A 27,986-nucleotide genomic window follows, 5' to 3' on the forward strand; every position below is an offset into this window, starting at 1 on the left:
GAGCATCATTCAGATACAAAAGGACTAATACACAAATCACAGAGACTATGACAACAACTAAAGATCTGCATAAGATTACTCCAGACAAAATCCCAGAATGGTAAATGACAAGTAGATATGAAATTTCCCCTAACAAAGAGACTATTTCTAATTGATACACACTGGAAAATGGAAAAAGTTCTTTTTTGCTTTGTTTTTCCCCAATTGAGTTGTCACTGAGTATATCAAACAAATTCCAGTGTAGGCCCCATTACCAGGAGTAGTTGTCCAACTCTAAATGGACTTCATGTTTCTTTGTAAGCTTTTTGTTTATTTTTGGTATCTTTGTCTTATTTTTTGGTTGGTTGTTTGTTTTGTCTTGATTTGGATTTTCAAGTTTGGAGATAGAGATAGACAAAGAACATGAAGAGTTGAGTGGAAAAAGAGGCCAGAAGTTCTGTGAGGAGGTGGAAACAGGAAAAAATATGTTCAAAATAAATTGTATATAAAAAAAAGAAAAATAGAAAGTAGATAGGAGGCCAGAAGAGGACTGAAAGGGAGGGAATGAACCAAAATTCAACACTATAAAACATTACTTCATATGTTACCAAATACATGAAACAATATAAAAAGAAAAACAGAAAAAAAATCTTAACATGGTATCATTTGATGAAGGTGACCTGAATCATTTCATATGTAAGGGTATCTACACAATCTGACATATGCTGTACTTCCCAAATGTGTAGTGTAACCTCAGAGCAGTTAAACTAATTTAATTTCACTGTGAAGAAGAAAAGTTTTATTTTCTCATTTACTGTTTCCAAGAAGCTGAGGAGAGTTGAAAAGACTAATTCAAAAATTCACCCTAAACCTAAGAAATATCTATAAACCCATTATACGTGCATATGACTGTGGCCATTCATAAGGCTGTTTTATGTGCCTATGATATTTATAAGGAGGAAGACAGGCTAGCAGCTCTCAGGTGGTTTATGATGAACCTTTTGTGTTATAATCCCTCAAATTCTCTTTTTTCACTTTTAATAGAACAAAAGAATGATTTCTTTCAGAGGGTCACCATATAAAAATTATTTACAAATCCTGTCAGAATATAAAATTCATCACTAAACCTACTTTTTTTGAAGGCAATTTCCATTTATTTCTAAAATATGCTAAAAAACCCTTATCATCATGTAATTAATAAAATTAAATAACTAGTAACATTTTAAATTAGCACTGAAACTGGTTATACAATACCACTATCATTATTTAACCTTGAATAATTTGAATACACAATTTCTTACTATTTCTTATAATTTCTTACAATTGCACAGTGAAATATTTGTTACTAATTAGTATTCACATTCTTATATTTGCTACTTATGAATGAGCAAAGCTTTGAACAGTTCAAAGATTAATTGCTCTCCTGGATAATAAGCCACTCTAATAGTTGTGCAGTATTTTCATTTTACATCCTAGAATAATACAAATTAATTTTGTTTCTCTCCTGAAAATGTCTTTTGACACCAAACCTTCTTCATGGCATTCTTCATCTCTGTATTCCTTAGGGTATAGATGAGGGGGTTGAACATAGGAGCAATAATGGTGTAAAATAGGGCAAAGATTTTGTCTTCAGGGAAAGTGGTAGGGGGTCTAAGGTAGGCAAAGATGGAGGGTCCAAAGAACAAAACAACCACAGTGATGTGAGATCCACAGGTAGAAAGAGCTTTGCGTCTTCCTTCTACTGAGTGGTTCCTTAACGTGAACAGTATAACCACATATGAACCAAACAGGAGAACAAAGGTTACCAAAGCAATTAGTCCTGAATTGGCAACCACAAGGACACCAGTGATATAGGTATCAGTACAGGCAACTTTCAGTAAAGGGAAAATGTCACAGTAATAGTTGTCAATTTCATTGGGGCCACAGAAGGGCAAACATATTAACATAAAAACCTGGGAAAAGGAGTGGACAGCTCCACCAACCCAGGAAACCCAGATCAGGACATGGCACCTGGGTCTGTTCATGATGACCATGTAGTGTAGAGGTCTACAGATGGCCACACAACGATCAAAGGCCATGGTTGTCAGGATTAAGATTTCAATCATTCCGAAGAAGTGCATAGCAAAGACCTGTAACATGCATTTTTCATAGGTGATGGTTTTTCTTCTCACTAACATATCCCCAATCAATTTGGGTGTCACACAGGAGGTATAGCAGATGTCCATGGAAGATAGGTGACTCAGGAAATAGTACATTGGTTGGTTGAACAAAGAACTGCATCTAATTGATATAAGGATCAGCAGATTCCCAAACAAGATAGCGAGGTAACAGAATGAGAAGAACAAGAAGAAAAACTCTTGTATGTTCTGCTTAGAAGACAGACCCATGAGAATGAATTCTGATATATTTCTCTGGCATTCCATTTGCATTTAGTCTGTGCTAGAATAATTGAGTGCCTATGGGAAAAGTATCTAAGTAAAAGATTTCCAGTGTGATCACAGCTATGTCAGCATCATAAACAAGTATTAGATACTACTGTAAAAAACATAGAAGAAAATCTATAAATCATTTAAAATTGCCTTAGTATTTGGAAATTAAATTTGATGTTTTAAACAGTTCTTTATCAATTTTCCCTAACATTTTGTCTTATTAGTAGTATCAAAATATTCTTATCTGTTAAAATATAAATTATAATTACTATTTTTCCCATAAAAAATAAAATGTGCTATTGCTGTATACAAAATTTTGAAACAAGAAAATAATTTATTATAGGGAATGTATTTAATTTTTGTTTTAAGTTGTATGTTTTATTTGAAACAATGATGAATTCTAGGACTATATTCTCTCTCCAACATGAAATAGAATAGCTACCTGAACTTTTTTGTAGGAATATATTTATGTTTGTAAGTTTAAAATTTTTAAATATGAATTATCTCACTGATAGGAAGTATTCCAATAAAACATGGTATCAGAAAAATCAAGAGATGAGAATTAACTATTGTATTTAAAGATAGTTAATGTAAAATATAGTTAAATTTTCATTGTTGATACTTTGAAAAGAAAAAAATTTCCTTGTATTTCTCACGTACACTTTAGTATAATATATTATCATTAAGTAAACTCTAGAGGCTATAAACACATTAGGAAAAATGGTGGAAACTCACAGATAATTTAAAATCTATAGAATGTATGCATAAACAACAACTTGAAAAGTTGATAATACATAGTCTAAGTGCAAACTGTGTGATAAAAATATCTCTTAGCTGGTATTTATTTCAGGATTCATTTGTGCATTCATAATATACTATTGAATATTTTATATATCTGTGTGAATATATTAATATATTATAATAAGTGTTATTATTTTCTATTACCCAGCTACAATTCATGTGAAAATATTAGAATGGAAGGAACCACACACTCCTCCATCTGGCTCTACAAGCAAAAGTTAAATAGCATCTAGAAGGAACTTGTATGTGAAACCTAAATTGCTAATTTATTAATCATGAAGAACTATTCATTGCAAATCATGCAAGGAGTATTGATACACAGTTTCCATATGTTACAAATTGACTAATAATTATTTTGCAACTATCTAAGCCTTAAAAAAGGAAGATTAGTATATCATTATGTAGAACATTGAACTAAAATTTTAATTTTAGCTCTTTTATATTAACATTAACAATGGAAAGTCTGAAATTTGTCACATTCTGGGAATATCTCCCTAACAATTCTTTGTCTACCATTTAACCACAGAATTAACTCAAAATAAAATGTGTGCAAGATATAGAACCTCTGAAAATTATATCAATGTCTTATATCTTTAAGTTTGTTGGATCAAATTTATAGTTGATATTTTTTGTTTCATTTGTAGTTAATGTGTTCTAGAGGAAAAGCAAATAAAATGTCTAGAAATTAAAATAACTTACAAATAAGAACACTACCCTAAGTCCATTGGTTCAATTATTTATGTTAGCATCATAGTTAATAACTTAACCATAACAAAATAAACATTAAATACCTATAGTGGCAGTAGTATGAAAATTATCTGCACATGAATTACAGATGCTTTTCAGATTAGATTTTTATTACTCCTTATAACACATCTGCCATTCTCAATAGTTCATTTTGCTGACTTTGCTTGACATAAATACCTGAAATAAAAAGATGATTAAACAGCCTAACAAATGCAAATTCTTAAAAATTATCAAGATTCATTTATCTTTTTCATATGTAAAATTTCACTGATATATAGGAAGAATAAGATTTAAATAGTTATTAGTTCATACTGCTATATAATACAGTCTAGAAGAAAATAATCCTGTATTTTGAAAACTGTTAATCCTTTATACTTACATCTACAGAAGAATAATGAGAATATTTTGAAAATACCATTCACATATATTCACCAATATATAGCTAGCTCTGTAAGTATACAAGAACCAAGTATAAATAAAATAAATCATACCACCTTTATATTTGAATGCAGGGCTACCACTTCCTTCACGAGCTTTCCTTAAGTGATGTTTACAGTGCAGCACCACTCAGTTGTCCAACTTGGCACTCTTCCCTCCAGCCTCTTGTGAATTTTGAGGCTACTATTTACTTTCCTCCTCTGTAGTAACTACTCTCTGAGCACTGTGTCCCTAGAGGCCAGTATTATTGTTGAGATTCCCAGAGCCTCAAGGACTTTTCACTTGTTTGAATAATATTCTCTAAAGAACATGAAGAACACTTGAGAATCACAGAAGGAACATTGGTTTTCCTTTGGAGGAGTTCTTGATTTTGACAAGGAGAGATCAAGATGAGAGAGAGAGCGGGGGGGGGGGGGGGGGGTGTTCCTGTGTATCCAAAAGAAAGATAGAGAAAGAGACTTCAGAATGCTATCAAGAAGTATCAATGTGGGTCTCTGTCTCTGTCTCCTTTCATCGCCTGATGAAGGTTAATATTCAGGAGGATGCCTATATGTTTTTCTTTGGGTTCACCTTCTTATTTAGCTTCTATAGGAACATGAATTATAACCTCAATGTCCTTTATTTATGGCTAGAAACCAAATATGAGTGAGTACATCCCGTGTTCCTCTTTTTGGGTCTGGTTTACCTCACTCAGGATAGTGTTTTCTATTTCCATCCATTTGTATGCAAAATTCAAGAAGTCCTTGTTTTTTACTGCTGAGTAATACTCTAATATGTATATATTCCATACTTTCTTCATCCATTCTTCCGTTTAAGGGCATCTAGGTTGTTTCCAGGTTCTGGCTATTACATACAATGCTGCTATGAACATAGTTGAGCATATACTTTTGTTGTATGATAGGACCTCTCTTGGGTATATTCCCAAGAGTGGTATTGCTGGAGCACCGGACAGAAATCTCAAGGTCCAAATCAGGAGCAGAAGGAGATGGAGCATGAGCAAGGAACTCAGGACCGCGAGGGGTGCACCCACACACTGAGACAATGGGGATGTTCTATCGGGAACTCACCAAGGCCAGCTGGCCTGGGTCTGAAAAAGCATGGGATAAATTTGGACTAGCTGAACATAGCGGACAATGAGGAAGAATGGGAACTCAAGAAAAATCGCAGTGGGTTTTTTATCCTACTGCACATACTGGCTTTGGGGGAGCCTAGGCAGTTTGGATGCTCACCTTACTAGACCTGGATAGAGGTGGGCAGTCCTTGGGATTCCCACAGGTCAGGGAACACTGATTGCTCTTCGAGCAGATGAGGGAGGGTGACTTGATCGGGGGAAGTGGAGGGAAATGGGAGGCGGTGGCGGGGAGGAGGCAGAAATCTTTAATAAATAAATAAATTAAAAAAGAAAAATCCAAAAAAAAGAAGTATCAGAAAGGGAAATACAGACACACAACAGTCTTTTATGAGTTCTGTAATTTGGATCTGGATATTTCTGACCAGTTGTCACAGAACAGCAATGGACTTCACTGATTTTTCTTTTTGACTTAAGAGATAAAAAGAAATGCATGATCCAATATAAAGATGGAGTACAGATCTAAACAGAGAATGCTCAACAGAGGAATGGAAAATGATTGAAAAACACTTAAGGAAGTGTTCAACATCCTTAGCCATCAGAGAAATGTAAATAAAAACAATTCTGAGATTCCATCTTACACCTGTAAGAATGACCAGGACCAAAAACACTGATGACAACTTATGCTGGAGAGGATGTGAGGCAAAAGGAACACTTCTCCATTGCTGGTGGGAGTGCAAACTGGTACAGCCCCTTTGGATGTCAGTGTGGCGATTTCTCAGAAAATTAGCAAACAACCTTCCTCAAGACCCAGCAATACCCAAAGGATGCTCAATCGTGCCACAAGAGCATGTGCTCGACCATGTTCATAGCAGCATTGCTTGTCATAGCCAGAACATGGAAACAATCTAAATGTCCCTCAACTGAAGAATGGATAAGGAAAATGTAGTACATTTACACAATGGAGTACTACACGGCAGAAAAAAAATAATGGCATCTTGAAATCCATGGCAAATGGATGGAGCTAGGAAACATCATATTGAGTGAGGTAACCTGGACCCAGAAAGACAATTATCATATGTACTCACTCATAAGTGGTTTTTAGGCATAAACGAAGAAAAGCAGCCTACAATTCACCATCCCAGAAACCTAGACAACAATGAGGACTCTAAGAGAGACATATTGAATCTAATCTACATGGAGATTAGAAAAAGAAAACATCTCCTGAGGAAACTGGGAGCATGGGGAAAGGAAGGGAGGGGAGGGGAAAAACAGTATAGCTCAATAAAATCAGTATATAAAGAAAATCAAGAAAGATGGAAAAATAATAAAAAGGAGAAATGCATGTTAAAATTATTATGCACCACCATTCCAATGATTACTGAGATGATAAAATTTTTTTTGGGGAAGTAGTAGATGATGAAAGAAGTCAATAACTTGTGTGTGTGTGTGTCTGTGTGTCTGTGTGTGTGTGTGTGTGTAGTTGTTACAGTTTTAATATTGTGTTCACTGTTGGCTCACTGTTGATGGTGTGTGCTAACCCAATGGCACTCTTTTTTATGGATACCTTAATTTTTTTTACTTGTATACTCTCATTTTTTTCAAGGGTGGAGAGAACAAAAAATTGATTGGGTAGGCAGGTAAGGAATTCTGGAAGGAATTGAGAAAGGAAAAAATTAAATATAAAACAAATATAAAATATAAATTTAAATATAAATTAAATTATATTCTATGGGAAATTAAGGTAAACATTTATTATATGTATATATGAACATATATGTATAAATACATCATATATGTGTATATATTATACTCGTATACGTATAGTGTATATATACATATATAGAGAGAATATATGAAATACAGTACACAGATACATATATATATATATATATATATATATATATATATATATATGTATATAAAATAACTTATTAAGGCAGCTGGAAACTACAATACTTTTGGAATAGTAGTATATTTTCTTCTTACCTACTTCTTTCATCCACACAATTTAAAACATGCATATATCCTTACCTTACACACTGTGTCCATATACACATCAGAAAGAAAAAAATAAGGGTTGGCAAGAAACTTGGCTCTAGAGGGGATCCCAGGTGTCCACAGGGATTTCCCCAGCTAGGTCCTTGGATAGCAGAGAAGAGGGTGCCTGAACTGGCCTTGCCCCACTATCACACTGATGATTATCTCGAATATCACCATAGAGACTTCGTCCAGCGACGGATGGAGATAGAGACAGAGACCCTCATCAGAGCAACGGACTGAGCCCCCAAGGTCCAGTTGAAGAGCAGAGGAGGGAGAAGATGAGCAAGGAAGTCTGGAACATGAGGGGTTGGTCTACCCACTGCAACAATGTGCCTATTCTAATGGGAACTCACCAAATCCAGCTGGACTGGGAATGAGCATGCGATCAAACTTGACTCTCTGATTGTGGCTGACAATGGGGGCTGACTGAAAAGCCATTGATAAAGGCACTGGGACTTGTTTCTACTGCATGTACTGGCTTTTGGGGACCCTAGTCTATTTGGATGCACAGCTTCCTAGGCCTGAATGTGAGGAGGGGGGTGGACTTCCCACAGAGCAGGGTTCCCTGCCCTCTCTTAAGGAGAGAGGGGGAGGAAGGAGGGTGAGTGGAGGAGCGGGAGGGGAATGGGAGGAGGGAAGGAAATGTAAATTTTTGAATGGTAAAATAAAAAAAGAAAAGGGAAGAAGGGAGAGAGAGTAGAAGAAACACAGAAAGATAGAAATTAAATTTATTATCTTAACATAATATATCTAAAGTATTATTGTTTTGATATGTGTTAAAAATAAATCAACTCTATTGAATTTTAAAAAAAGAATTTTATAAGCACAGCAGTAGTAAAAGACTCAAATAATCTAGATTCTCTCTATATATAAATGTTTAAAATAATTATAGCAGAGTTTTTAAATTTATGAACCAATAACATTGAATCTTAATGGTAAAGAAATTAGTAGGTATAGGTCCAGATTTCTACACAGTCAACAGTAAAAACACACAGAAAGATAACAAAGTAAAAGATTTGTAAATACCCACTACTTAACCTAGCTGTCTCAATAACTTTCAGCTGCAAGCAATACCTGCTCCAAAAGCTCTCAGAATACTTGCCATGAAGCAGCAAAGACTGAGTCATGAGACAAGATTTGTATGGTGTAAATGACTCTTTGACCAAAATGAAATTAAATAGAAATGTTACTGTGAAACCTAGGAAAAATTCACATACCTAGATATTATATAGCACACTTCTAAACAATCCAAATAGTAAAATAAATAAAAATAAATCAGTCCACAGATTCAGTGCAATCTCTATCAAAATTCTACCACACCTCTTAACAAACTTTGAAAGGACAATTCTCAACTTCATGTAGAAAATAAAAAGGATAACTAAAACAAGTCTGAACATCAACAACAACAACAACAAAAAACAACTGTCAGAAGTTTAACCATTTCTGATTTCTAGTTATAGTACGGTAATATTGTAAAAACTACTAATGGTAATGGATTGTGTGTGTGTGTGTGTGTGTGTGTGTGTGTGTGTGTGTGTGTGTGTATATATATATATATATATATATATATATATATATATAGAGAGAGAGAGAGAGAGAGAGAGAGAGAGAGAGAGAGAGAGAAATGTTACTGTGAAACCTAGGAAATATTCACATACCTAGATATTATATAGCACACTTCTAAACTGATGGAGGAAGGTTATTAGTTAAATAAAAAGAAACTGCTTGGTCCTCATTGGTTAGAACATAGGTAGGTGGAGTAAACAGAACAAAACGCTGGGAGGAAGAGGAAGTGAGCTCAGACTCGACAGCTCTCCTCTCGGGAGCAGACGCCTCAGCAGAGACGCCATGCCCCGCTCCTGGGCAGATGCACGCGATGAAACAAGCCGCCAGGTCAGACATGCTGAGTCTTTCCCGGTAAGACCAGTGCACACAAATTATTAGAGATGGGTTGATTGGGATATCAGAATTAGCCAGTAAGGGCTAGAGCTAAAGGGCCAAGCAGTGATTAAATGAATACAGTTTGTGTGTTGTTATTTTGGGCATAAGCTAGCTGAGCAGGCGGCTGGGGTGTTGGGGACGCAGCCCAATGCTCTAATTACTACAAACTGAAGAAGCTTCTGTAAGGTAAAGAACAGCATCATTTGGACAAAGTGACAGGCTACAGAATACAAAAAAAATCCAACTTCTCAGATGATTGATGACTAATATCTAAAATATACGAACTCAGGAAGCTGGATATAGAAAACACAAAATAAATCAAATAAAAATGCTCTACAGATGTAAACAGAGAACTCTCTATAAAGGAAACACAAATGGCTGAGAAAGCCTTAAAGAAATGTTCAACATCCTCAACCATCAGAGAATTGCAAATCAAAATGACTTAGAGATTCCATCTTACATCTGTCAGACTGTCTCAGAAGAGTAACAAGAGAGACAGCTCATGCTGCTGAAGATATGGAACAAGGGAAATGCTCCTCCATTATTAGTAGGAGTGAAAACTTTTAAAACTGTTGGGAATATTAAAAGGTGTGACTTTTGTTTATGCAGCATGTGTTAACTTAATCAATAACATACATATTAAAATTTTGTAGGTTAATCGAATGGTTACCAGAATAGGCAATAAATTCCCACTTTATTGCATAATCTTAAATGTTATTTCATTTTGATATTTACAAGGTCACTGTGATTTATAAACAAATTTGACGTTTTCAGAAAAATACTTTTTTCAATATGTTATAAATTTTAATAATATGTGTAAATAAATATTGCATTGTGACAATCTTAGTTAAATTATATCATGTATATCTAACCAAAGTATTCAATCTATGGAAAAACAGAATGGGAAATAGTAGATTTGATACCTTTCCAGTAAACATTCACTATTTTCAAGGCCCTAAGACCACATATTTGAGTAAATCATGTCATATTAGCCTTGGTAGAGTTAAAAAATGAATCGACTCACTACCTGATGGCATGGTGCTAAGAAATTCTTAGAATTTTTAAGATTAGTAGTATTTTGGTCTTATTTATTTTATTGAATGTTTCTTGGTGATTTTTTTTAAAACATGAATGCTTGTATAGTTTGTTCTTATTTCTTTCAGTTGCTTTATTCTCTCTCCCACCCTTCTCAATGTTCCTTTCCTGTATTCAAATGTCTTTACTTCTTTAGTCAGGTCAGATACATTCCATCATACTCTGTTCCAGATACACGCCCTTTACGTGTCTTCTTCTCCTTTATGGTCCACTTCTAGCTTCATGTCACAGATACATTTGTAAATATAAGCTTAATATATTAATATTAATGAAACTAAATGTTACATATAAAGAATATGTCTATTTTTCTTTCTGAGTTTGAAATATTTTAATATACTGATCTCAATTTCATTATATCTATATCTATACATATTAAAATCTTAAATTGGGCTTAAAGTTTCCTAGCCATTCAAAAAGCTTACTGCATTTTTTTTATGTACTAAGCTTCAATGTGACTTTGAAACTATCATTTGAAAGAATAATCAGTAAATTATGTGAAAAGTGTCCCTCAGAATAAGGAGGTAGGGGTAGGGAGCAGAATATGTCTGTGACAATATTTCCCAGAAATAATTGGCTGTGAAGTTGCTATGATAGTACACCAAGTCTGTTTAATGGCTCATTTAGCAAATCCTTCAGGAGTGAAGAGAAAGGAAGATGGTCTTGGTCCCTCAAGGGTGGGCATTTGTACATGTTACCAAATACCTTATTCCTATAAATATTTTGTGGAAAGAAAAATGATGTTCATTTCCCTTTTACTCTCAGTGAATTTTTCACTGTAAGGCTTATTTTGACTTTTCAAATATTTCTATATAGTAAAATCGATAATAGTGAATTTCTTTTCTAGAGAGATTATTTCAGTCTCTTTCAGATTGTCAAACTCGGGTATTCTGAAGGAGAATCTGTGGACTTTTTCTTTTCTCTAGAGTTTCTACAGCAGAAAGCAACAGTGAATGAATCTACAATACAGTTTTGTCTTGAAATTCTCAGTACTCCATTTGCATGACGCTGATAATCTTGTATATGATTTGTCATCAGAGTAAATCAGAATTGAAGAAGAGTAAACTATGAGCAAAGTATTGGAAACAATATCTTTATCTCTCAAAAAAAGAGGGTAAGTTTTATTATGTGACTTTAAGTATTTTATTTATCTTTTCTTCATTTAGGATCGGATTAATAGCAGAAACATGTTTTTTCTTATTGATCAGAAGTTGGTAATAGTTTGTGTTTCTTTATTTTACACTGACTGGCCTCTGAGACTAGGCAGTGTCTCATGTTATCCGCATACTTCCTATTTGCAAAGTGATGGGTCAGGACAGGAAGAGGTGTGGGTCTCAGCACTGAAGCTGCTGAGATCGTATGATAATGCCAATGAAATCAGTGTTGGGGTTTCAGGTAAACTTTCTGTTTACAATTCACCCTGTGGATTTGATGTAAGGCCTAACACAAGGAATAAAGGATAGAAAGCGGCTCTACTTAAATCTTAAAACAGTGTATAGTACTTTGTTTACCCGTTCATGAGATTTGCCCTGATTCACATTCTGATCTTCCTCCTATGACAATAACTGGCAATGATATACTTTTCCTTTTCACTATGACTCTTTACATAATTATGATAGACATGACTGCAGTACAGATACAGAAGTAATAAAACTTGAAGAGCAAAAGCTTGGCTTCTGTTTTTGGGTCTTTTCTAGCTGATGCCTGATAAACACAACTTTTTGTATTGTGTGCAGACTGGAGCAGCATAAACTTGTCCTATTTGGGTATTTTAAACTGACTGAGTAAACTTACTGAATAAACAATGCTAAAACAAAAAGGAGACAAGCATGACGAGGAATGACAAAACTCAACAAATTCACACATACAAACTGTAAAGCAGAAGTATATTAAAATACCATTCTCCATATGTGAATCTACGTAGGTGTTCTGAGGAAATGATATTTGCATTGTGCTCTCTGTCCAGACAAAAAGAGAGACAAGTGGTTTTAGAAAAGGAAAGTTGATCAGACTGTAACATGCAAAACTTATGAAAAAAGAAAATGTCTAGGTGTGATTATATGGAGACAAGTGGTGAGACACATCTGGAATGGTGATGCTGAAAGCGAGAGTGAGTATCCCAGGCACTGTGATTTGAAACAGTAATAATTTTATAGCACATGAATCATTTCATTTCACAAGCTACTTTGTCCATTTACAGTGATGACAGGGAAAAGGCAAAGAGGGAGAGAATATAGGAAAACTGAAGGTAAAAATCTAAATGCTGGTCCTTGTTTTCTGATTAGAGATATAGCAAAGACAAATCACTAAAGGCTGTCAGTGATTTTATTAATTAATTCCGGGGATATTCAAATTTCTTTTCTGTATTAATAGATAGAGAGAAGGATATATATAGAAAGAGATATGTCTAGCGACATAGAGACATAGATACAAAGAAATATATTTAGATAGAGATATGTATGGACATGTATATTTGTATGCATATATTTCAATGTGATTTATTGTATTTTTGCCACTACATTTTATGACACAATAGGACATAAAAACTATAAAATGTTGTGCAAGAGGAACCATAGCCAAAACTATACAAATAAAACTTTTATAAAACAGAGGGAAGACAATCATTTTTTTTCTGTTCCTCTAGAACATAGCTGAGTATGAGAATTTCATGTCCTTCTCTAAGACAGGGACTTCTGTGGGGAAGTTAATTTGAGATGCCCTGCATGGCCACTCTACTTTATTTGGTATATGGCATCATTATTACTAACAGGCGTCCATTATGAATTTTGTATGTGTTTATTTGTTTTATGAAGTGATCCATAGTATACCATTCCCTCCTTTTTGTGTGAACATTGTTTATTCATTCAAATACCACACCTAATAAGGAAATTTTCTGTTGTTCCAGTTCACACTCATTACAAAACTTGGTTGTTTATCACATAGCAGTCAGAGATGACCTAGGACGAGAAGCAAAGTCCTCGAGATCCAAGTTTTCTAGCCCCTTTAATTTTTCAGGGCAAAACTGAATTTATTTTTTTCTAAGTGCAAAAAGAGAGCAACATATGTCTGTCACAGGAGAACCCTGGCTTTTCATTACAACTAAGCTCTTCAGTACCTCCCACACAAAAATTATAAAGTTCCACTGAATAACTCAGTATTCGTTTTGTTATTTTAGGAGATAAACAAATCTTCACTTTAATTTTTATTACTTTTATTTTTCTGTGGGTCTGTCTCCCTGTCACTTTTTGCTTTTTCTCTGTGTCTATCTCTCTGTGACTATGTCTCATCTATCATGTGTGTGTGTGTGTGTGAGTGTGTGCACACGCGTGTGTAGTATGCCGAATGTCAAAGGGCATCTTTCCTGAGGCAGTTTTTTTTCTTCTGCCATGTATCCTCTAGCGATCAAGCTCAGGTCATCAGGTTTAATGGTGGCACCTTATCCTGCTGAGCATCTCACCATATCCTAGTGAAAATATCTTAATAATGGATATTCTTATGTTTTACATGCCTCAATTTTATAATAAACTAATGAAAACACACCTAAAATTCATTATGTTACTTTCATGAACCTCTTATAAGAAAACATTTAGATCTCTAAACTTTTGTTTTTGTTTATATTTTTGTTTTTTTTCAGTTTTATAAAAAAAACAAAAATGAAAAACAAACTTTTTTCATTTTATATGTCATTCCCAGTTCCCACTTCCTCCCCTCCTTCCTCTCACCCCTCCACATCCACTATTCATCCACTCCTCCCTACTATATCTAGGCTGAGCAAGGTAACCATTCAAACGAATGGGCTCCAAAAAGCCAGTTCATACCGCAGGATTTAATCGTAGTCCCATTGCCAGTGTCCCCACAGTCTGACCCAGGCAAACATCTGTCACCCGCATTCATGGGGCCTAGTTTGTTTCTATGCTAGACCCTTCTCTGTCCATCTTCCCTTCCACCCACCTTCCAAAACTACTCCTCAGAGAGCTTAAGGCCTAGAAATGTATGTTCCTTTCATTGCTGCTAAATTGTGCTTTTATCTCATTCATCCCAAATGATCAATTTTTGTTATTTTTCATATCACTGAAATCTCCACTATTAGAGGTGCTCTGTTCAATTTTACCTTCATTCCAGATGTTATGTAATTTATTCTTTTGTGTTTTATAGTTACTAAAAACCATAAAAATTATTTTTATCATGTTGTCACTACCAAAAAGCTATCAAGATCATTAAGGTTGGTATTTATCTCAGCTACTTGGAAAAAAAACTTGAAATTGAAACAATGTAAAAATTGAGCAAATAAACAATTTGAAATCCAAGTTTTATTAAAGGAGAGACTGTGACTGGAGAAGCAGTGATGAAAGTCACCGCAGCAATGACAGAGAAAGTAACCACATCTATACAAGCTTTGCTTATATAGTGTCTACTAATCTTTACAGAAACCCTGCGAAGGGAGATTGTTATATTTCACATCATTATGTGTAGATACTCTGGTGCTCAAGTTTTACATCTCTAGTGGGCAGAGAAGTGGTATTCAATTGAGCTCATCAAAGTGGCACAGACCTATCACATGGCCTCACTGAGAACACTGAGAATCTGGCTGGGAACTGACCTTTGTCATTTGAGATCTCAATTAATTTCTTTAAGTAATGTCAAGTTCATGTCTGAACATTATAGCACTTGGGGCATTATTTTTTTTTAGGAAGTTGATGTAAGTTCTTCTAATGCTAACCAATAGTACCTTAAATAAATAATTAATTGATTTACATTTATCTATTTTTCTTGAAGAGTTTTTTATACAGTATATTCTCATTATCTTCACCTCCCACAGCTCCTCCCAGATTCTACGCACCTCTTTATCCACCCAAACCTATACCCTTTCTTGCTTACTCTCCTTAGAAAGAAAAATGGTTTCTAGAAGAAAGAATTATAAAATAAAGTAAGATAAAATAAAAACATATAAATGTCAGTAAGACAAAACAAATAAACAAACAGAAATAGAAATTTGCCAAGTCTCAATTGTTACAACAGGATAGTCTTCTTCCAAGAAATTTTGGTTCATCCTTTGAAACAGAAGATAATTCTGGAAGAATAAAGAATGAGTATTGTATTTTAAAAAAATATTTTATAGGACTAAATGAAAATAGAGGCATTAGCAAATTGTACTACATGAAATGTGAAGATGTCACAACAAAAGAAATAACTGCAAACATTATTTTTAACTAACAAATTTCATTATTTTGCTAGATTGATGTCTATTCAAGCAAATATCAAGATTGAAAATTAACTTTAAAAAGATGAGCAGAAGTATGACATATATAAAATATTAAAATGTAAGTTATTTACATGAAATTTTGCATAACAATAATGAAATAAGTATTAATTTTTATTAGTCAACTAACATAAAATGATGTCACAAGAAAAATTTGTTATAAAATTTATCATTTCTGAAAATACATTAGTCTTGTAATTATGGCCATACTTGTATGTAAGATACACAAAACCACAGATACAAATATACCTGTAAATCTCTGTTGAAGTATTTATAATAAATTTAAGGTACTTCTGTCTGCACAACACAAGTGTGAATCCAAAGTTAGTTACATTTTAGTTCTATTTAAATGTTTACTTTGCTTTGGTGATTTTATCAAGCCCATGAATTATTCCAGGTAAGTTAATAGCTAACCAAGTAATATAAAGTATTGAAAAACAGTTAATATTTACAAATAACAATGATTCCTTTAGCATTAGGTAACATTCTTAATACTTCAGAAATTGTTGTCTTATAAAATTATTATTTATGAAAACAAAAGTTACAAGCAGCATGTTTCTCAAAAGAAAATATGTCTATATTATGACATCATTAAATTTCAATTAATACATAAGATTCTAAGGTACAAAAACATAGTTCAGTGAGATGAAACAGTTGAAGAGATCCTGACAACCTGAGATCCATTTTTAAACCCACATGGTTGAAGGAGAGACTTAAGTCGACTGACCTTCACATGAGTGCCATAGCATGAGAACATACAGAGACACAGACACATATGCATACACACCTAGAGAGAAACACATGAATAAACACAATTAAGTATGGTAATAATTTTATAGAAATTCTAGGTCAAAATAATAATATTAAATTACATTGAAGATTTTTTTTTCAATAAGTTACAAATGTTTAAATAAGCAGCTGAAATAAAACACAAAACTTAACATTGCAACAATGGGCTTTTTCATAAACTATTGAAATCATATATATATATATATATATATATATATATATATATATTATATGTATACACACAAGTATATATGCACATTTATCATTTTAAAGGACATTTTTTCTAGTTTAAAGATATCAAATAATTTTAATTAAATCTCAGGCTTCCAGGTACAAAACTTTAATTTTTAACTCAATAAAAAATTTATTAAAAGTATTATCACATAGTTTTCTTTGATTATCACAGCCTAAAAGTATTAAAAAAAAAACCTTATTTGATCATGGTCACAGTAATATGTTCTTTTAAATAAGATGTAATATTAAAATATGACTAAATAAATTTTTGCAGAGTATAATTTATCCAGGGGCTAAATGACTAAAGGAAAATAGACATAAATATTCAATGTGGGATGTCCTTCTTTATATGTGTCATTTTTATTGGTTGATGAATAAAGTTGTTTTGGCCAATGGATTAGCAGAGTAAAGCCAGAGAGAGAGAGAGAGAGAGAGAGAGAGAGAGAGAGAGAGAGAGAGAGAGAAATGGAGTAAAAGATATGCCATGTAAAAGTCAAAGGAGAAAGATGCCAGAACATTACTGGTAAGCCACAGCCTTGTGGAATACATAGATTAATAGAAATGGGTTAATTTAAGATATAAACACTAACTAGGATATTTCTTAGCCATTAGCCAAACAGTGTTATAGTTAATATAGTTTGTATTTGATTATTCAGTTCTGTGTAACAGGGAAATGAAAGTCCAGTCTACAATTACAAAAATAAATATATGATGGAATCACTAATAGATAATTAGCCATGGGGTCTATGTATGTATGCATGCATGTACACATTTCTTCATACACAGGCATCTCTGTATGCATGCAGACTCTCATTTCTTCAAAACATTCAGGATAAGGTAGAGGAAGTATTTGTTCTCATACCCACCCAACAAAACAAATTTTTCCTAAGTGTCCCATCAGTAAGCCATTTTTTTACAAAATGAGCAAATTCTACACTTTGGAACATCAATGAAGACCAAAGCACTTGAACAACATATGTATTTCTCAGCCCTAAAGACCAAAAGCTTTGATCCAGTAGAATAAGCTTTTGAGTCAATGGTAAATCTCATTGTGACCTAGTGATCTATGCTGGAATTTTAAAGGGTGGATATTGGGGTAACTGAAATCTTCAGGGAATTAATGACAAAGAAGCCTGGGACTAATAGCCTGCAGTAGAAACAAAAATATCAAGGTCCAAGCACTGATTTCAATATGCCATTTTTTTCTTGGCAGGTTAAACATTTGTCAACCACTTTCTTCCTACTACAGCCACAAACATGATACATAACAATAGTGTGACTGACTTCATTTTGTTTGGGTTGACACAGGATCCAGAAAAACAGAAGGCAGTATTTGGAGTCTTCTTGATTCTATACCTTATGACACTAATGGGGAACTTTCTCATTGTGGTGACCATTAAGATAAGTCAGACTCTTGGGAGTCCCATGTACTTTTTTCTTTTCTATTTGTCCTTTGCTGATGCTTGCTTTTCTACAACTACAGCCCCTAGATTGATCGTGGATTCCCTCTCTAAGAAAAAAACCATTACCTACAATGAATGTATGACTCAGGTCTTTGCAGCTCACTTCTTTGGGTGCATGGAGATCTTTGTGCTTATCCTCATGGCCTTTGATCGCTATGTAGCAATCTGTAAGCCTCTAAGATATACAACTATAATGAGCCAACGTATTTGTGGTGTATTAGTGATTCTTGCCTGGGTAGGTTCTTGTATCCACTCTTCAGCACAGCTTTTCTTGGCCTTAAGATTACCATTCTGTGGCCCAAATGTTATTGATCACTATTTCTGTGATTTGCAGCCCTTGTTGAAACTTGCCTGCATGGATACCTATGTGATAAATTTGCTAGTTGTGTCTAATAGTGGTGCCATATGCATGGTAAGTTTCATACTATTGCTTATATCCTATATTGTCATTTTATACTCTCTGAGAAATCACAGTGCAGAAGGAAGACGAAAGGCCCTTTCTACTTGCACTTCGCATTTCATTGTGGTGGTCATTTTTTTTGGTCCCTGTATATTTATATACACTCGTCCCCCAACCACTTTTCCAGTTGACAAGATGGTGGCTGTGTTTTATACAATTGGGACACCTTTGCTCAACCCTCTTATCTATACTCTGAGGAATGTAGAAGTAAAAAATGCAATGAAAAAATTATGGTGTTATAAAGTATGACTTCAGTTGATAAACAATATATGATGATTCTAGAGTATAGCTCCTTAAGAGTTTTGTTTAGATACATGGACTAGAAAGACCAAGTATTTCAGAGATTATTTAAACAAGATACCTGTCTCGTATGAATAATACTCTCAGGCCAGTGAGATGGTTTAATAGGTAAATGTTTTTTTTCTGCCAAGCCTGCTGACTTGAGTACAATCCCTAGAACCAACATGATTAGGGAAAGAATAAATTCCCATAAATTGTCTTCTGACCTCTTCACGTGTGTCACGTTGTGTACAAATACAGATACAAGTAAATAAATCCATAAATCAATAAATATATGCAATAAAAGTTCTTAAAATCATAATATAATTCAATCCTCACATACAGTTAGAAAAATTAATAAATAATTAGTCATGTACATATAAATAGGTAAAAAATTAATTGATAAACATTTTGTGCTTTTGAAAACATGTATATAAATATTTTTAAAGAGTTTATTCTAGTCTATTTTAAATATTTATAAAAATAATCTATAAGAAACCTTGCAGAGCAAATTTCTCATTTTGCCAAACAAAGAATCAATCATAATTTTAAAAATGATAATCTGTGTACCTTATTACTTAGCTGGTGGATATGCAGTGATACATATTGAACTATCATAAAAATTTGAAAATACATGTGAAACCTAGACCCTTTTTGAAAAGCTAGCCAAACTTTTGTCAATGGTGACGGAAGGGGAAACCTTTCACTTGGATATGAATTGGAATGATTTTCATATTTTTGGAGAGGTAGGGACAGAGAAAGAGAAAGTTAGGCAGCCCTAATATGCAGATCAATGAAGACCATTGTATAATAAGGTGAAAAGATAGGAGCATAGCAACACTGATTATGGCTGGAGAGAACAAGCATCATACTCCTTATTGCTTGTTTTAGCTATGTGAATATATTTCAAGATAGGTTAACTTCTTAGCACCTCATGAGTACAAGAAATGATGGAGGGAGGAGGATACTCTGTTTTTAAATAGTACATTTAAGTTTAGAATTCATATTTCCAAGAATGAAAGTCAAAGCTATAGTTTATCCCCTTTGGACTTTTAGCTATATGAATATACTTTTAAATGGTATATTTTCAAATTTAATGATATCTAATCAATAATATTATACTTCATACTCTGGAATCTTCATAAAACATATCCATGCTTTTTCCGTATCAAAGGTTATAGATTACATTGGTATATAGAAGTACCACTTCAAGTGATAATAGTCTGCTGTAATAAAATTCATAGCTAGGTGGGTTAGATTGCATGCAGAAGGCCATGGGTTCCATACTGTGAACAAAAAGAAACCAGCAAATAAACAAAAATGATAAAGGATGATGATAAAGTCACTGTACTATCTCCATAAAAGCATTTCTCATTTTAACATGGGGTTATAGCACCACCAGTTTTTCCAATAATTTTATTATGAACAACTGATAGCACAGTAGGCATTGATATCTCTAAAGGATATTTCTAAAAATTTCTAGTTTCCCATCCACTAATGTCAAATTTGCCTATATCTTTTCAAGATGAATATTTATAATTTTCATTATTTTATATCTCTGAGTTTTCTTTTCAATACCCATGAAGATGTTTAAATGTAATTGCTTCTTAAGTGAGTAGGTCGGAAAACAAATAGACATTTATTTCTTATCTTTGCCTGTTTCTTCAAACTTCATATAGCAAGAAAAATCGGTTTACCTGTCTGTAAATGCAAACTCACAAGGTTTTATGAAGAATCTTCTCACTGTAAGTTAACAGGGAGTTCCAAATCCCCCAGATAGTAAACAATGCCTCCACCAGAAATTTACATGCTCGTTTTATGTGCAGAAATGCCAGCTGTGATGTTTATTGTCATCATGCAAAGTACTGGAGTCACCTAGAAGATAGGTGTCTGGGCATGCCAATGAGGGATGATCTATCTTACATTACTTTAGTTGGGAAGATACACCTTAACTGTGAGTGACCCAATTCCATAGCCTGGGATCTCTTGGATTCAATAAAAAGAGGAAGATATTGTGCTTTTTACTTTCTTCTTTCTAACTGTGGATTGAAAGTGATTAGAAACCACAGGCTGTTGCTAAGGGGATCAAGATACAAGATGTAAAAGACACACAGAATAAATAAACTCTGCAACATATTTCAATATTTACTTTCATTTTCATTAATTTGACAATAACTGTAACTTAACATTCAGTATCATAGGTTCATACTTCAGTTAAATACTTCATTGAATAGTTTAGTGAACCTTGCACCTATAAAAGCCACATTTAATAGAGTCTTCATTGAATGATCCCTAGCTTTCTACTTTTGCCATTTTTTTGAAAACCCTACTATAGTTACAAAAACCACAAATTTTCCTAAAGTTAAACATTTATTGGTTTAAGGTAAATTGTAAAATATGATTTCATAAATTTAAAATTTCAATTTTTATTTTGAATCTGAGTAAAAAGAGAACATCACTCCTGTATGTTACAAGCAGTACTAGTATGTCTGCAATCAGCATGCTTTCTGGCAACCTTGATCTATTTCACAGTTGTAGGCATTCTAGGAAAAAATTGAACCCAAGGTATCAATAGCACGTGGTGTTTTCACAGCTGGCTTTAAATCATGTTACTTAGCAACTGACTGGAGAAAATGTTAGTGTTTTTCAATTATTATTTGATCTAGTAAGTGGTATTCTACATGATCAAGATAATGTGAATCCTATAAAAACTAAATTTTTAAATACAGAAATATCTTGACAATTACCAACTGTGCAAAGGCTAAAGTCAGAAGAATGTAAATAGCCATACTCATTAAGAAACTTTTTTGAGAAAGTCAATAATGCTTCCATTCCAATAAAATAAACAATATTGATTTCAAAATGGTGATTACTATACTGTATCTCATTTAAGATAAAGTATTACTTTCTGAGGTAAAAGAAAAAAGGAAAGAATTAAAAAGTGAAAAATAGAAAATGTCATCATGGAAACTGAAGTGTGATACAATGAGTTACACTGTAGACCCCCTTTTCAATGTATACTACAATGTGCACTGCAAAGAATCACTGGTCTGCTTTCAGACCTCTGGTTGATATTACACTATCAACCTGGGGCTCACTAGGAATATTCCTGGGTATTCTTTTTTTTTGCCCTATATTATAGAGGTCCTGAATCTTTGGATCACTGGTAAGGTTCCTTCTTGTGCTCCAGAAGGTTGTTATAGATGGAGTAGATGGTGGGGAAGCCCAAATCATAAATATGGGTCTGGGCCTAGGCAGCTACAGGGTTGGTCTGCCAAATGAGCAATTGGAGAAGCTCTCCCATATTTACAACTTCTTGGCTGACTCACCCACACCTGCCTGATGCAGTTGGTTCTCCATCTCTTTCGACCACAAGGCCTGCTCTACTTCCTTCCACAGGCATTGATAGGCAGAAGGGAGGAGGGCAACTCTCCTGTGCTCATGCTGTCACAAGACAAATGGGTAATGGGGACAGCTCTATCATGATTATAAATTCAGGTTTGCCTCACCCACATCTGCTCTAACAGAAGTAGAATTATTGTACTGCCTTGGTAAGGTATAGGGCCTGCTCTTCAGCTCTTTTGACTTCAAGACCAGCTCTCTCACCTGTCTCAGGTGTTGGTGGATTGGGGAAGAACATCTTTCATTATTCATGTGGTCACCAGAGAGATGAGAAATGGGGTTAGCTCTTCCATGCTCACACCTTCCAGTTTGGCTCACTGACACCTTTGTCAACAGGGTTGGGTCTATTGTGCTACCCTGGAGAAGTGCAAGGTCTGCTCTACTGAGTGTTGCAGCTTGTAGGTGAGGGGGCAGGGATAGAACTCTCATGCTTGTTACTTCTGTTTGAATGGGGAGCAGCAACCAAATCCAGCAGCCAGAACAGGTCCAGATGAGCACTTTACATTGGCATTTATAGTACAAGAGTCCATGCAACTTCCAAAATGTGCAACAAATGACTGGCTACCTGGGCAAACACCCAAAGTCTCATTTGCATTGCTGGAGCAACCAACTTTGGATAAGGCCTAGAGTAACTGACAGACCATTTTCAGAGGCAGGAAATTCTTAAAACCATCTTACCCTGTCTTGGTAAGAATGGTCAGTCATTTTCTTATATCCTACTTTTCCTATCTGGACTTTGTGCATTTTGTCAGTGGTTGATGAATGGACAATTTCTTGCCCAAAGACCAGTTTTGCCAAAAAGAAAACATGCTCCAAGTGGAGTGTCTTTGGTGCTCAATGTTCTCTTGGAAATACATCACTGTGTTGCTGCCAAGGGCAATTGTGTCTCATATAGACAGAACCCTAAGTTATTTAAATGTCATATTTTACAGCTCTTTGAAGTGGTTGAAGGTTATCTATCTATGCAGAATTTCTTTGTATCTAAAGAACCTGATTAGTCTAACTATAAGTAGGACAAACATGGATAATTATTGACCTATAAGTCTTGATACCTATTAACTCAAAAACTAAAACTTCTTACTAGAATATTAAATAATATTCAAACAAATGTTCAACAAATAAGAATAATGACCTCAAAATGTAAAAAAAATGTATTGCAATATAATAAATATATCTGATAATTGTATCAATATACAAAATGTCTTAAGCAGAGGTAGAGGCATGCATGAATACAATATGACAAAATAACTTTGCCTACGTATATAAATATTATAGACAAAAATAGGAACATATTCAATATAACTTAAGTTTGTATCAATATACAAGAATATATATTAATGTAAATTGCCTATAAATGATAGCTCACAAGTATTTACTCTATTTTTACTCTATTACTCACTGTTATTATTAGTGTGAGTAAGCACACACTAACCTATTATCCCACCCATTTTCCCTTTTTATCCAAAGAAATCCCTAAGCCTACATAATTTTTCTCCCAACCCCCAACCCTATAACAATTATAATCAAACCATAAATGATGTCCCTAACATCAAACTTTGTTAGGAGTGGGGACATCATCTTCTAGAATTACTTCCAGTTGCCATGGGGGTGATGTTCTTTCTATGGGAACCTGTGAAAGTGATATGATGGATAAGTTCCAAGATTACTGTCTGATATAATTGCAAATAGTGTCTGAGAAGTTGATAAGGCTTTTCTGAGGTTCTTATTTGGAGTTATGGACAAAGTTGTAAAAAAAGTGCACCATTTCACCTAACCAAGTTGGAACCATCTTGAGCTACTGGTACCCAAAAGCAAGCCTTATAGTAGCACTATCAGCATCATTACATCATATCAACTAGGTGGACTTGTTGTGTGGGTTCCCATTTTCTTCCTGGAAACTTCAAAGATTACTGTAGGAAAATTCATTTTCCATTGTGGAAAACTTAAACATTATTTATAGAGACATATATACTTAATGAAAGGTTCGATAGAGACAATATTATGCATTAAGAAAAGCAAATTCTTTTTCTTTCTGGCCCATACCAGATGGCTCCTGGCATGAGACAAATATTCTGAAATTTTCTTTTAACAACATGATTGGACTTAGAGAAGGACAGAGTCATTGTCCATATATATATATATATATATATATATATATATATATATATATATCTTTTCATCAACTGTCCTTATAAATCTTATTCCTTTTTCTTGATGATCCTTTTTGGATAGTTATTTTTCATTCTGTTAGCATCCAAATATCCAGGGTCTCTTGAATATTTGAAGATGTGTATTTTCCTGTAAAGACAAGAGCAGAACCTGTCCCAACTCTATTTAACTTCTTTAACACCTGTATGATTGTCACCTCTGTGGGTGAGCCATCAATTGTCTTTCTCAAAAGATTTCCCTTTTTCAAACTGAATATTTATTCATTCTGATGATATCCATACCTTTTTTTCCTACTGAAACAAGAGCAAAACCTGTTCCCCAATATATCTCCTGGCTTTCGTTGTGAGGTCAACACATCTTTGAAATAAACCAGTTGATTTAATTCAGAAGACTATTTTATTATTCAATTTCTCTCCCTTGCTGTTGTTCCTTTCTCATTGCATTAAGAAAATTCAAGGTCAATAAGCATTATGTAATCTATTTCTGAAAGTACTTTTATCCCTTTCTGTTTGTTTATCATAATCTTTATAGTTCAATTTGATTCTTCTATAACTGCCTGACCTGTAGGACTGTGCGGTATACCTATAATATGTTAAATATTATAGTAAGGAAAAATGTTTCATTTTCTTAAAGACATGCTAGACAATTATCTGTCTTTTTTGTAAAGGTATACCCATGATTACCATAGCTTCTAATAAATGTGTTATTACTGAATCAGTCTTATTCTGAGGTCAAAACTGTTACCCATTGAAAACCCAAAAAAGTGTCAATGGTGTGGTGTACATATTTAATTTTCCAAATTTGCCAAATTGGAACACATTTATCTTCCAGATTTCATTCCTTTGAGTACCCTTTGGGTTAGTACCTGCATGTATCGGTGTTTGGTTATAGAAAGAGTTTAGTCAAACAGTAAATGATGTAATTATAATCTAAAAATAAAAAGAGATAATTTGGAATCTTAAAGAAAATAGCTTATGTAAATCATTCCCAAAATATTTTTTCTGAAACAATAACTATAATCTACTCCAGGCAAGACTCTATGAGTAAGTACAGTGTGATTCAAGTATACTACATTTCAAAGAACTTCATAATTTGTTTACTTTAACTAGGAAAATGTGTGAACATGGTGGAACAAACCTCAAGCTATATCAAATCAGCTTTAACTATGTAGAATCTTTAGATCAAGACAATTCATTAAATGTTGTTGCTCATGTAATGATGAAGTCATTGTTTGTGACATGACTGGACAGGAAAGTCAACAGTGAGTAAATTAGCAATGTTTACAATTCCATCATCTACAGATGGTGAAGAAGAGATACAAGGAACAATGCAATAGAAATGTTAGTGCCATTTGTCATATAAATTCTACTACTCAACCTAGCAGAGTTTGGAGGACATAATTTTGATAAAAAATCATGAGAAAGGTAATTATAACTGTGAGAATTTACCATGAATGTTTCTATTATCACTTTTTACTGTTAGTGGGAACTTACAAAAAAAATCACAGAACCAGGAAATATCAGTGAAATATTTCTAATGTGGTCTATATGGTAGGGACCAGTAGCAAATACTCAACTTCCAAAGATTTACTCTGTATGATTAGATAATGAATATGATAGTTTTCAAACAGAAAGCAGAATATTCTCACCTGAATAGCCATGTGGGTCACGTTTGTTTCTAAGCTGATACAGAGTAATAAATTAGTGCTGAATAGGCATTAGAGATAGGAAATGAGTGCTATAACAGTAGCACAATTCTAACCTAGATTGTGTTAGGTTTCTCCATTCTGTGGTTCTTATTTCTACTTCTTTCAAGGCCACCTCATAAATGACAGCTATTTTATTCTTCATGATATAAATGTTCTAAATGAAGTCATCTAAAATGTACATTGAATCCTATTCAGATTTAAAAAGAAATATATTTATTTGTCTTCTGTATGAATTTTTCTATTTAACAATCCCCTAATAGCATCTTTCATTTGAGCATTTCTCAAGGTATAGATTAAAGGGTTTAACATGGGAGTTATCATTGTATAGAACACAGCAACTGCCTTATCAATAGGTAAAGTAGTTGCAGGTCTCATGTACACAAATATGGAGGGCAAGAAGAATAATACAACCACAGTGATGTGGGAAATACAAGTGGAGAAGGCTTTGCGTCTCCCTTCTGCACTGTGGTTTCTTAATGAGTACAGGATAACTGTGTAGGAGCCCAGAAGAAGTAGAAATGTTAATAGACAGATAAACCCACTGTTGGCAGCAACAAAGAGCCCCAGAATGTGGATGTCAGTGCAGACCAGTTCAAGTAAAGGGTTCAGATCACACATAAAATGATCTATGACATTAGGGCCACAGAAAGGTAAATCAATAATGAACAGGATCTGTATAATTCCATGAAGAAATCCTCCCATCCATGACACCCCAACTAGCATGTTACAAACTACTCTGTTCATGATGGTTGCATAGTGCAGGGGCTTGCAGATGGCCACGTAGCGATCATAAGCCATTGCAGTAAGCAGGATGACTTCAGCAGCTGCAAAGAAATGTTCTCCAAAGACTTGGGTCATGCATCCATTGAATTGAATAATCTTTTTCTCATGAAGTGAATCAAAAATCAGTTTAGGGTTATTGACAGAAGAATAGCAGGCATCAATAAAGGAGAGATAGGCAAGGAAGAAGTACATAGGGGACCTTACCAATTGACTGCGTGTAATGGTGACAAGAATGAGCAAATTTCCGATCACAGAGACAATGTAGATGACCAAAAACACAGCAAATACAATTTTCTGCATCTTTTGGTTCTGTGTGAGCCCCAGAAGAATAAACTCAGTCACATTCCTCTTTCCCATTGACTTTTTTGGATATTTAATCACATTGCCAGAAAAAAATAATGCATCCTCAACTTCATTTAATTTTGGAATTTTCATAATTAATATTTAAATGCTGCTCAATTGTAAAATTTTTTGAATATTGTTCATGTTGTTTTTCACATACCAAAAAATATTTTTTATTCTTTGTCTTATTCAAATTGACTCCTGGATGACTAGATGAAGATGACTGCAAAGAGTATAAACATAAAGAACTTCTGTAAATGAAGCTGGAGTTGAAGAGATTCAAGTAGTTGGAGGATCAAATAATGGCCACTAATGTGAAGCTAAATATTTCTGTTCTTAAACTTATGAAATAAGGAACCATAAAAGGTAATTGAAAATATAACTTGAAAACTGACAAGTCATTAGGCTAAGAGGAAACTCAGGACACCAATATAGTAAACTGACTGTCGTGCCTTAAAAGAAACAGAATTGAGTTCACTTCTCCATCAAATTTAAAAAAGGAAGCTCAGGTACTAGAGTATTTGTCAAGTTTTCTTTTTACCACTTGAAAAAGGTATT

The 27,986-nt window shown here is 34.0% G+C and overlaps 3 protein-coding genes across 3 annotated transcripts; 1 reads left to right on the forward strand and 2 right to left on the reverse strand.

The window, feature by feature from the left end:
• Positions 1 to 1,466: 1,466 nt before the first annotated feature.
• LOC142842726 (olfactory receptor 4P4-like) lies at positions 1,467 to 2,402 on the reverse strand. The gene has a single exon (XM_075959424.1). The coding sequence runs from the start codon at positions 2,400 to 2,402 to the stop codon at positions 1,467 to 1,469; it is 936 nt and encodes a 311-aa protein (XP_075815539.1).
• Positions 2,403 to 18,079: 15,677 nt separating this feature from the next.
• LOC142842727 (olfactory receptor 4C11-like) lies at positions 18,080 to 18,994 on the forward strand. The gene has a single exon (XM_075959425.1). The coding sequence runs from the start codon at positions 18,080 to 18,082 to the stop codon at positions 18,992 to 18,994; it is 915 nt and encodes a 304-aa protein (XP_075815540.1).
• A 7,522-nt stretch (positions 18,995 to 26,516) lies between these two features.
• Positions 26,517 to 27,443, reverse strand: LOC142842728 (olfactory receptor 4C46-like). Its single transcript, XM_075959426.1, has one exon. It carries the CDS (start codon positions 27,441 to 27,443, stop codon positions 26,517 to 26,519), a length of 927 nt encoding a protein of 308 aa, XP_075815541.1.
• Between the last annotated feature and the right edge of the window lie 543 nt (positions 27,444 to 27,986).

The sequence above is a fragment of the Microtus pennsylvanicus genome, chromosome 1, assembly GCF_037038515.1.
Source record: "Microtus pennsylvanicus isolate mMicPen1 chromosome 1, mMicPen1.hap1, whole genome shotgun sequence".
Lineage (NCBI taxonomy): Eukaryota > Metazoa > Chordata > Mammalia > Rodentia > Cricetidae > Microtus > Microtus pennsylvanicus.

Coding starts and splice junctions, on each gene's coding strand:
- LOC142842726 (XM_075959424.1), bottom strand. CDS start 2,402: ATGGAATGCCAGAGAAATATATCAGAATTCATTCTCATGGGTCTGTCT.
- LOC142842727 (XM_075959425.1), top strand. CDS start 18,080: ATGATACATAACAATAGTGTGACTGACTTCATTTTGTTTGGGTTGACA.
- LOC142842728 (XM_075959426.1), bottom strand. CDS start 27,443: ATGGGAAAGAGGAATGTGACTGAGTTTATTCTTCTGGGGCTCACACAG.